The 12,539-nt window shown below is 41.4% G+C and overlaps 1 protein-coding gene across 1 annotated transcript in view; it reads right to left on the bottom strand.

The window, feature by feature from the left end:
- ptprga (protein tyrosine phosphatase receptor type Ga) overlaps positions 1-12,539 on the bottom strand; it is a 483,112-nt gene that overhangs the window by 201,204 nt on the left and 269,369 nt on the right. Inside the window, exon 5 of the mRNA XM_055647582.1 lies at positions 8,303-8,395. Coding sequence (XP_055503557.1) covers positions 8,303-8,395 — 93 coding nt within the window. The remainder of the gene's footprint in view (positions 1-8,302; positions 8,396-12,539) is intronic.

The following is a 12,539-nucleotide window of genomic DNA, read 5'->3' as shown; positions in this document are numbered from 1 at the left end:
CAAAGCCAATGATTCCCATGACTTTTGAGTTAGCCAAAAGCTAAATACTGCAAATGCTGGAAACCTAAAGTAAAAACCAAAAATGCTGAAAATATCAAGCAGGCACGTCAGCATCTGCGCAGGAAGAAGTAGAGTTAATATTTCAGGTAAAAAATTATGGACTTTTACTTTCTTGATTCTGCTATTTCCATGCTGTCCCTTATCTTGCCCATTTGCTTTTTTGCACTTCCAAACTTCAACATTTCTTCTCCAAATTAACCAATTCTCAGACAAGTATCACAAGCCAAAAATTCCCTTCTCCATTTCCAGCATGTTCCATAAGATTCTTAATCAATTCCATCCTGTTTTCTTATTTGTGACACCTACTCCCCATGTCTTACCAAGCTTTCATGAGTATGAGAGAAATATGGTTTAATTAATACTTTCACGAGGTTTAGCACATTTTCTCCAGCAAGTTACACTACAGTGTACGGATGGTGTGCTGGTGTCTGCTGGCCCCCTATGTGCTTCTTAAAAAAGTAACATGGTTCACTGTGTCGATGACTCTCAAAAAACACCGATCAGGTGGTTGAAAACGGTCGAGAAAATGCACATATTACATGACTCTCACTACACGAAAACAAGAAATGGAAGCGATCAAGGGGAACTGGTTGAAAATCGGGTTGCAATTGGAGAAACTCAGCGGGTGCACATATTACAGCGTTTAAATAGTAACGTTTCGAAACAAGAAGGGTTTCCAAACGTTGCTATTTCACCATAGATACACCCGCTGAGTTTCAAACAATTCTGAAATGAAAGCAGCTGCTGGTTTGTAAAGTTCGACCACGTGGAATCTAGGGTGAGTTAGCCAATTGGATACAAAATTGAACAGAAGGGAGAAGACAGAGGGTGGTGATAGAAAGGGGCTTTTTAGATCGGAGGTAATAAGTGTAACACCACAGGGATCGATGCTGGGTTCATTTTTGATTATTTATATTAACGATATGGATGTGAATGTAGGTAGCATGGTTAGCAGGTTTATGGATGACACCAAAATTGTGGACAGTGAAGAAGGTTATCTCGGATTACAATGAGATCTTGATCAAATGGTCCATTGTGGGCCAAGGGAAAGCTGCTGGTAAACAGGAACAGAGTGGGAGCAGCCCTGCTCGTCCCCCAAAGACCAGAGGGATTGAGCTGGTGATGATGAAGGATGCATTGGGTGAGAAGCGATGCTGGTAGGAGAGGAGAGGGAACCGGGGTCTGACCCACCGCACTCTCATGGTCGACTGTGGAAGGCGCCCCCTGGGACATAAAGGTGGATTGGCGAGGAGAGGGACGTCATGTCCAAGGAAGGCGATAGCTGGAGGCCTGGGACTTGCCTGGATCAGGCACCGCTCATAAGAACTACACGCAGACTGGACTCTAAAAATGGCGTAAAAACATGAGGCATCTTGCATGTGGGTTCAGTAGACTATTTCTATATGCTTGCTAATTGAGGATGTGCCTGGGTATGGCAATCCTGTACTGGACTGTATAGAAGAACCGAATTTCACTGTGCATTTGCACATGTGATAATAGAAGCGGCATTGAACCATTGAGGAATGGCAGATTGCTGTTTAATTCAGATAAAGACAGGGTGTCAATCTCTTCAGCACCCTCACCATCATAATCACATCCTTCCTATATTGCGGTGACTAAAGTTGCACCCAATACTCCAAGTGTGGCTGAACCAAAGTTTATTACAGTTCTACATAACCTCCCAACTCGTACATCCTGTGCCATCTATCTATCTATCTATCTATCTATCTATCTATCTATCTATCTATCTATCTATCTATCTATCTATCTATCTATCAATATATAAAACTCTCGTGCCATCCGACCGGCTGCCGTCCGACTGCTTTTCTGCCTTTTGATTCGTTGACGGCTGCTCCTTCCTATCAGCTTCCAACACACTTTGAAACAAAGTTGCAAGACAGGAACACTCTGAACTTTTCACTGCTGCAGCAGGCAGGGAGGTGCAATTGGATTTTTTTTTAAATCCACTGCTGAGGGAGGCAGGGGAGTGCTGGAATCTTACATTTGGGAACGGGTTCCCAACGGGTCTGCACTTGGTCTAGTTATTATATAAAAGTCTGTGGCTGCCGCCTGCCGTCCGTCCGACTGCCTGTCTGCCTTTTGATTCGCTGCTCCTTCCTATCAGCTTCCAACACACTTCAAAACAAAGTTGCAAGACAGGAACACTCTGAACTTTTCACCTCAATGGGATATCACAGCAAGTGCTTCAACAGGAGGGGGAAGGCCAATTGGTATTGCAATTGGAACTGCTGCAGCAGGCAGGGAAGGTGAAATTGGAATTTTTTTTTAATCCACTGCTGAGGGAGGCAGGGGAGTGCTGGAATCTTACATTTGGGAACGGGTTCAGTTCCGTTGGAAGAGACGGGTGCATGGTGGAATCTTGGGTTGGGGGATCACACCATTGGGGGAGCAGACCCAACGGGTCTGCACTTGGTCTAGTGACTTATAAAAGCAAGCATGCCACAGGCCTTCTTCCTCACCCTATTTATCTGTGTTGTCACTTTCAGGAAACAATAGACCTGGAAATGGAAGAGGTTGCATCAATGAAACATGCAATGCAAGAAGTACTATTTTCTTACATTATGCAAATGGTGCATAAAGTATAAACAAACTGCCTATATGTTGTTGGTCCTGAGAATCTGTATGATGCAGAAGAAGATACTTCCTGCACCACTGATCATCACATCTTATTATTTTTATGTTTGTGATAGGGGATTGGTTTCTTCAGAATCCTGAAAATCTCTCATCAGCAATATGCACTGTACAAAAAAACTACATTCTCCCCGTGACCGCATGGGATTTCGAGAGGGTGCTCCGGTTTCCTCCCACACTCCAAAGACGTACAGGTTTGAAGGTTAATTGGTAAAATTTTAAATTGTCCCTAGTGTGCAGGGATCGCTGGTCGGCGGGACTTGGTGGGCCGAAGGGCCTGTTTCCACGCTGTATCTCTAAACTAAACTAACTTGGATTTCAGTATTCCCTTAATTGGCATTTGCACAAAGTCAGGCTGTGAAAAAAACATTGCATCACAGTTACATCTTGAATAAAGGCACTAAGGATACATTTTGAAATTAGCATTTACAGCCTTAAATGTGAACACGTCCTCATCAACAGTTTCTTTATATAATACATCACATTGAACTTTGTACAAGAAATACCACAGGATAGCTGCTGGTACTAAAAAAAAACAGTGCGAGGAATAAGACAACAGTCAACCTAAAATGTGTGTTTCTCACCTGCATTCTAAGACTGAATAGCACATTTCCATCTGTTCAATTAACTATCAGCTTAATTTGACATGCACTGAACTATCCTTTCAAAACCCAGATCACCGAGCTTGCTGTAGGTTTTGTAAATCGGATGAAAAACCATGTAAGCCACACAATATATAAAATAATATTGAATCTTTTATTAAGGTACAAAGTGTGGCAATCAGGGTCATTTGCCTATTGGGTGAATATCTGGTGAACAATATTGAATTGTTCTGCACACTAAAGGTCACAAACCTGAAATGCTTTCCTTTAAAAAAAATCACTCATGACTCACAGATGATCTGGCCCCAGTAGTAATATGGAGTTGGTCAAATGCATGTAAACCAGCCATGGTTGGGCAAATTTGTGGGAAGATAGACATAAAAAGCTGGAGTAACTCAGCGGGACAGGCAGCATCTCTGGAGAAAGGGAATGGGTGATGTTTCGGGTCGAGACCCTTCCTCAGACTATCCAGGGGAAATGGAAATGAGAGATATGGATGATGATGTAGAGAGATAAAGACCAATGAATGAAAGATATGCAAAAAATCTAACAATGATAAAGGAAACAGACCATTGTTTGCTGTTTTTTTGGTGAAAACGAGAAGCTGGTGCGACTTAGGTGGGGGAGGGATGGCGAGAGAGGGAATGCCAGGGTTACTTGAAGTTTGAGAAATTAATATTCATACCACTGGGCTGGCTGTAAGCAACCCAAGCAAAATATGAGATGCTGTTCTTAGAATTGGTGTTTAGACTCACTCTGACAATGGAGGAGACCTAGGACAGAAAGGTCAGTGTGGGAATGGGAAGAAGAATTAAAGTGTTCAGCAACTAGGAGATCAGGTAGGCCCAAACGATCTCTCAGTCTACGTTTGGTCTCGCCAATGTATAAGAGTCCACATCTTGAACAACGGATAGAGTAGATGAGGTTGGAGGAGGTGCAAGTGAACCTCCGCCTAATTTGAAAGGACTGCCGGGGTCCCTGCACAGTCGAGGGAGGAGGTATAGGAACAGGTGTTGCATCTCCTGCGGTTGCAGGGGAAGGTACCAGGGGAGGGGTGGTTAGGGTGGGAAGGGATCAGTTCACCAGGGAGTTGCGGAGGGACGGTCTCTGCGGAAGGTGGAAAGGGGTGGAGATGGAAAAATATGATTAGTGCTGGGATCCCGTGGAAGGTGGCGAAAATGTTGGAGGATTATGCGTTGTATGCGACAGCTGATGGGGTGAAAGGTATGGACTCGGGGGACTCTGTCTCTGTTGCGACTAGGGGGAGGGGGAGCAAGGGCGGAGCTGTGGGGTACCGAGGAGGCACGAGTGAGGGCTTCATCTATGATGGGAGAGGGGAACCCCCGTTCCCTAAAGAATGAGGACAGCTCGGATGTCCTGGGGTCTGGATGCCTACACCCGCTTGTGTTTTTGGGTGAGTAAGGTCATACGATTTCCTGAGTGGCCTGAGGTGGATGCTGCTGCCAACATGGAAAGGTGACCACGGGGATTTGGAAGGTGACAGGGGAAGGTGCAGGAGGGTCATGCCTTCGTTCTAGCAGGAATCTCGCAAGTAGATATTTTGCTTACTTTCTCCCTGTTCAGACAATAACTTTGGAATATTAATTAAGTGGCAGTAATCGCACCGGTCTGATCTTAACCAACAGGTAGACAGTTAAAATCAACACCCCAAGCTCAGCATTGAATAGTCATACAGTTGTACGTAATGGAAACAGGTTCCATGGTTCAATTCATTCATGCTGATTGTGATGCCTATTTATGCTCATCCCATTTGCCTTCAATAGGCCTATATCCTTCCATTCATAGAAACATAGAAATTAGGTGCAGGAGTAGGCCATTCGGCCCTTCGAGCCTGCACCGCCATTCAATATGATCATGGCTGATCATCCAACTCAGTATCCCATACCTGCCTTCTCTCCATACCCCCTGATCCCCTTAGCCACAAGGGCCACATCTAACTCCCTCTTAAATATAGCCAATGAACTGGCCTCAACTACCCTCTGTGGCAGAGAGTTCCAGAGATTCACCACTCTCTACGTGAAAAAAGTTCTTCTCATCTCGGTTTTAAAGGATTTCCCCTTTATCCTTAAGTTCCTATCAAAGTACTTTCCAAATGCCTTTTAAATGCCATAAGTAAAGTAAAGCTCTCCATTCCAGGCAATATCCTGGTGAACTTCTTTCTTTCACTCCCACATCCTTCCTGTTATATACAATATTCATGTAGCTTATCGCTTCAATTTTCTTCTCTTACAAAAGTTTCTCTGTACAGTCAACGTACACAAAATTATCTGTTATTGTTTATTTTCACTTAAAAAAAAATGTAATAGGTATTTAACTGCAGCATGTAAAAAATGTAGGATGATAAATGAGTGCTGGGCTGACAGGGACAGCCTTTGGTTTTTGCCGTCTGCACGATAAACTGGTTGCATGGAGATAGCATTTCCAATCCATCAATTTAAATGCAATGCACTTTAGATGGATTCTGTATGGCAGGTGAAGACAACAAAAATTTACTCCCCAGCTTCCCTAACATACAGCAATATTACAGATAGTACTGGGAGTGAAGGGACAGGGAGAGAGAGAGAGAAAGACTAGGGCCAGTGCAATGAAATCAAGAAACATTTGTGTTTTCCATCTGCATGAAATCCACATTGGCAAAAACTGAAGTAAACATGCCATTTAGAACTAATTAAAGTAAAACAAAGCAATTATTAAAGAAATTAAGACAGTGAGAAGGAAGCAAAGCAGGAAAAGGTTTGAACTAAAATGAGAGGGGAATATCAAAATGGTCTGAAGGGTTCCAACCCGAAATGTCATCTCTTCCAGAGGTGCTGCCTGACCCACTGAGTTACTCCAGCATTTTGTGCTTATCTTCGGTATAAACCAGCATTTGCAGTTCCTTGCTTCACAATTCAAAATGGTATTTACCAATCAGGAAAAAAGTATGACAGAAACAAAATGGCAAAACCAGCATAGACTCGGTGGGCCAAATAACTTCCTATGTCATAAGGAAATATGAGAATATGAACTTCACACCTTGGAATTAACGGCATAAATACCAATTGAGTAGAAAAGCTGTTGCAGCTGGAATAACTCAGGCAGCATCTCTGGAGAGAAGGAATGGGTGACGTTTTGGGTCGAGACTCTCCTTCAGACTAGTTAAGGATAAGGGAAACAGGCGAGACCAAATGTAGACTGGGCGATCGTTTTGCTGAACACCTTCGCTCAGCCCGCCTGAACCTACCTGATCTCCGGGTTGCTAAACACTTTAATTCTTCTTCCCATTCCCACACTGACCTTTCTGTCCTAGGTCTCCTCCATTGTCAGAGTGAGGCTAAACACAAATTGGAGGAACAGCTCACATTTCACTTGGGCAGTGGTATGAATATTGATTTCTCTAACTTCAAGTAACCCTGGCATTCCCTCTCTCTCTCTATCCTTCCCCGACCCAAGTCGCACCAGCTTCTCGTTTTCACTCAACAAACTGCTTACAATGGCCTGTTTCATTTATAATCGTTATTTTTTTGCATATCTTTCATTCATTGTTCTTTATCTCACTAGAACATCGTTCATCTCTCTCATTTTCCTTATCCCTAACTAGACTGAAGTAGGGTCTGGATCCAAACCGTCACCCATTCGTTCTCTCCAGAGGTGGTGCCTGTCCTGCTGAGTTACTCCAGCTTTTTGTGTCTATCTTCAGTATAGAAAGGCTGGTGAGACGGACATATAGAAATTGTTATGGTCAATGGTTAGAGAGAAGGGACAAGAATAGATGAAAAATGGGGAGAGTAAACTAAATTGAGAAATCCCATCTGAATGGGGGGGAAACAATTTCGCTTTTTACATCGAACTGCACAGCACAGGAATAGGCCCTTCAGCCCACAATGTCTGTGCTGAACATGAAGCCAAGACCGACCCTTATCTGCCTGCACATAATACGTCTCCCCCCATTCCCTATATTTCCATGAGCTTATCCACTTCGTTTTAATTCAACTATCGTATCTGCCTCCACCACCATCCCTGGCAGCACTTTCCTGGCACTCACCATCCTCTCTGTAGGAAACCTGCCCTGCATATCTCCCCTAAACTTTGTCCCATTTTGCTTCCTATATTGTTAATTTTGTTTTCACCAACAAAAATCCTTCTAGAAATTGACTCAAAACTCTATAGTTTTATAGCAATCATTTGTACAGCAGTAACCAAAATAATACTGCGTTAAATCACATTCACTCCAAGATAAGCAGCAGACTGTTAATGGATTGGAATTAATGAGCTTCATGTACCATTGGTATGTTGTGCCACTGTCGAGTGCTGATAAAGGAATAGAAAAATAGACAAAGGAACTCACACGAGCCTTGAGAAAAATAAAACATATATAAACACTGAGGTGCAGCTATCCAGACACTACAACAAAGCAAGATGACCATCAAGTGCACAACATCCATAAAGCTGGAGGAGTGAACATTGAACCAAATATCACTGTTAGACTATGGCACAAGTATAACAAAATCACCGGCTAACTTCCAGTTTGAAAATGCAGTTAAAGAATCAGTGTTAGGCTTGCAAGACGGTGCTATGGTCTGTAGTTCAGCTTTGAAATTGCACTGCACTGCCTCAGGGTTACAGGCATATTGCTTTTATTCAGTGTACCTTAAATCAGGGGAAACATGGATGACAGAGCATTGTAGAAGTCTGACTCCAACTTTCAGAGTCTCAGGCAAAAAATATCCAAACTGATTTGTTGTCTTTCCTATATCTGGCTGCGCATGACTATAATATTCCCATTTTATAAATCGATCCCTTCTGAGAAAGGCTACCGAGCTTGTTCCAGTTAGTATTACACTGCAAGATTTAACAAATTTAAAAGTCGGGATGCTTATAACATAAATTTCTTCATTATGGCTTGATTTTGAAAACAGCATAAACAACCCAATGGACAAATCATTACTCTGCAGGTTGCTATAGCAAAACTGTGCAATTCATCTTACCTGAAGGAAGACAGCCATTGCACCTGCAACACCATTCCTTCTGAATGGTAACTCCATGTCATCATTGCCAAGGTTTGAAAGATAAATCTGCATCTGTTTTTATAAAGGGACAAACAAAGAGTAAAATATTATTAGGGCATGTTTTAAATAGACTTTTTTTGCACTTGTTATTCTGTGTTAAAATTCCAAGTGCAGCCATTAAAGAAATCAACATGAAGTAATTAAAAATCATGTAACCCTTTAGTAAAGCCTTCATTAATCAATGAAAATTACATCAGTTAAGTCACACACATTCAGCAACCATGTCCTCATACACCATCTAAAATCCCAGCAGAATACTTCTCACAGGAGAATGAAGAACACTATATCAAAATGACCTTCTGTAAAATCATACAATTAGGAAGATAATTTTATTGCAGTAATTAGATGTTTTCAGTTAATTACTCCATATAAAAACATCTTTTGATGGTGTCAATGCAAATTAGTCGGAGGGAGAACAACGACTTTCCAACGACAGTCACCATCTTTATAAAATCAATGGCATATTCTAGTTATAAATTACACGTTTATATTTTATTCAAACACTTGTCTATCATTTAAAACATTGATTTTTAAACTATAATGTCAACCATAAGGGTTAAAGACATAATTTTATAACTTGGTTATAAAATACAAAACTGCATTTGACCATGTGCATGCAAAAATATTTTTTCATATTTTCCTGACTGCCACTGATGTGCTGCTCAATAACCTGTCAGCCAGCCAGTCACACATTCATGTTTCAAGAAATCATCCATGACATTATACAATTTTCAATACTTGCAAAATATGAAAAAGTAGCCTATTTGGGAATTTCTGAGATATTTCATATGTTTTAAAATTCTGTTTGCAGGGCAAAACCAAACAGTGGAGACAATTAAAAGACAGTCAATGTCCCCATTCCATTGTAGCCCTGATACGGTGTACTGTAATTTCAAATTGCAGGTTCCATTCAATTAACATTTTTTTTCAGGGTATTTGTCCAAGAATTCCACATTTGTTTCGTTCCAAGATGAAACTACCATATCTGTCCTGAATAAACAGCTCTTATTCTCAATCCAAAACCATTTTGGGTTTGAAATAATATCTCTGCTATTTCAGAACACACAAGACATCCTAACATTTGGCTTTTTGAAACTCATGGTTGGTTTCTCTGACAATTCATTGACACAAGAGGAAGCTGATCCAAATGCAATATTCAGGAGCTTGCCAAAAATATATATATTATTCTCTTATAACATTATCTAACAACAGCAGGCTTTCAGGTTTAAAAATGCATGTTTCACATGAGCTCACGGGACTTCACCTTGGGTTCAGCTTCGGGAATGCTATCATCGGAACACACGTTCTTCATAAGATCTCCAGTCAAAACGTTTAACTAGACTTCCCAATAAGCTTTGGGAGTTGTAGCATTCGAAACTGAAACACATGTGAGATTCGGTGTTTATTTGCTATTTTCGGCTGCTGTTCATGTCTTAGGAGCAGTATTAAGGCATTCGTACCAATAGGTCTACCCTGCCATTCAATCATGACTGATCTATTTTTCCCTCTCAATCCCATGGTCCTGCCTTCACCCCGTAAGACGGCCTTACTAATCAAGTCCATTTCTGCTTTAGAAATACCCAAAGATTTGACCTTTACAGCCATCTGTGGCAATGAATTCCACAGATTCACCACGCTCTGTCTAAAGAAATTCCTCCTCATCTCTTTTCTATAGATATGTCCTGCATGGATAGAATGGTACACCTGCAAGGTACGGATTTATATCGTAATTAGTTTTTATTGTTGCTTTAACTGATGTTATATTATTATTCTATTGCTATATTCTCATTTCTTGGCTGTTGCTTAAATAAATGTGTTTAAAATTTTATATTGTCCAAGTGTTCTTCCTCTATCATTGATCAGAATACTCGAAACCTGCTAATATTCTGTTACAGTAGGCACAACAGTAACAACAAGGTCTCGACCCAAAACGTCACCCATTCCTTCTCTCCAGAGATGCTGGCTGACCCGCTGGGTTTCTCCAGCATTTGGTGGCCACCTTTGATAGTAACTAGTAACCATCTTTTGTGAAGATATTCTCTATAACAGGAATCTCTGAGGTATATCTCCTCTGTTCAGATATGGACGATGAGAATGAGCTCTTCACTGCTGAGAGTTAGGAATTCAGGAGAGATCTGTTTAGTCCAACGCTCCCTTGCACAACTCACAGAAGACCATTGAAGCATTTGAGTCTCACTCGGCACTTTTTGCATGTTTATCAATTTTTCTCAGTTCCATTCTCAGGTCACACAACAAACTTTACTTTGCAATCAACGTCTCTAAAACTGGATTCCCTCTTGCCTCATCATCTGCTTAGGGGGTGGGCAGTGGAAACTGTGCATATCCACACACTCCTGTATCAGAAACACTCTGCAGCTCTGGCCCACTCTTCCTTTGAGCTTCATAAACCTCTGAACCTGGAGCACCAAAAGCTGACGGATCAATAGTCATTCTGAGGAACTTGAGGCCAGCAGCTTCTGTGAGAGGGCTTCGACATTATTTGTACCTCTTTGAATTCTTCTGAATACATATTCTCATACAGTTTTCTACCAATTGCACCACAGCGCTTGTTATCTGCTCCCATCAACTCTCTCAGTGCCAGCTGAACTCTTGCTCCTTTTCCTTTAAATTCTGCTCATTGCTAATGGCTCCCTGGGCAGGAGAACCATTCCCAGGAGTGACGTCATGCACTATTATTTCCAAGAACTCGTGGAATGTCCTCTCATTGGGGTGTCACTATTTACAGTCATTACAACTTCAGTGCAGGCTCAAACATGAAGTATCTGGGTTCAAATTCATAAAGTTCAAACAGAGAGGACATCATTCCTTTCTTTTCTGCAATAAGTAGTTACTATTTAGTATTAGCGATTCAGTTAATGGAGGAAAAACTACGCATTCTCTGGAATCTCTGGGACTCTCTGCCACAGAGGGTAGTCAAGGCCAGTTCATTGGCTATATTTAAGAGGGAGTTAGATGTGGCCCTTGTGGCTATGGGGATCAGGGGGTATGGAGAGAAGGCAGGTACGGGATACTGAGTTGGATGATCAGCCATGATCATATTGAATGGCGGTGCAGGCTCGAAGGGCCGAATGGCCTACTCCTGCACCTAATTTCTATGTTTCTATTAACTTGCAGTCTTTGGTATAACATGCCCTGCTACCGGTCATCAAAAAAGAAAGCATATTTCTAAGAGACCAGCAGTCTGAAGAAGGCCCTCAACCTGAAGCGTCATCCATTCCCATTCTGCAGAGATGCTGCCTGACCAGCTGAATTACTCCAGCATTTTATGTGTATCTTTGGTGTAAAACAGCAGCAGCAGTTCCTACCTACACAGTGGCAATAGTCATTGGTGAACTGATTCAACGACCTTCCCAAATGGGGAGTTACTTCAAAATCATTTAAGGACAGGATGACTCATCCGAACCAATAATTTTCAAGAAAATATAACTCCTTAATAACTATTATGTCATTGATTCTGAGCCTTAGGGCATTAAATTATGACTGCAAAATCACCAATTGAATATTTAGTTGGAAAAAAAGACTGAGAAAGCACTCGAATAAGTCTTTGAAATGCTGTAAGGCATGGACAATATAAATTAAAGCACATTACTTAATTTGGGGTGTGAACTCAGAACAGGCAATACATCACAAAATGAATAATTTAAAAGCAAAATTGGAGATTAAGACAAATTATTTTCCCCACAGAGTTCTTATCAGGTGGAACAGACTCCATTAATACATTTGAGAAGGAACTGGAAAACTGCTTAGCAAAAATAAATATAAGGTTACGACAATGAGTGAAAGACGAAGGCCCAACTCCCCATGGAATGAATTGTTCCAAAGTATACTAATGCATGGAAATCTTATACTTAGGAAATCATGCAATTATGGATGAACATCATAGGATACAAGAATCTGAAAGAGTCCTGAGCCGTAACATCATCTGTTCATTTCCTTCTACGGATGCTGCCTGACCTAATCATTCCTCCAGCATTTTGTTTTTTACAAAAATACCTGGTTAGTCATATTTTGGATTAGAATTTTTCTTAGATTGTACTGGGTGCCACAAAAAGAAATGTGACTGTAACCAGCTGGAAATACAGGTCGGGATGGCGAGACCAACAGCATTCTTCACCTTCAGTCCTTGAAATGGGGA

This window comes from Leucoraja erinacea, chromosome 16, assembly GCF_028641065.1.
Source record: "Leucoraja erinacea ecotype New England chromosome 16, Leri_hhj_1, whole genome shotgun sequence".
Lineage (NCBI taxonomy): Eukaryota > Metazoa > Chordata > Chondrichthyes > Rajiformes > Rajidae > Leucoraja > Leucoraja erinaceus.
Note: the sequence above shows the minus strand (reverse complement) of the source record. Positions and strands in the feature narration are given on the sequence as shown.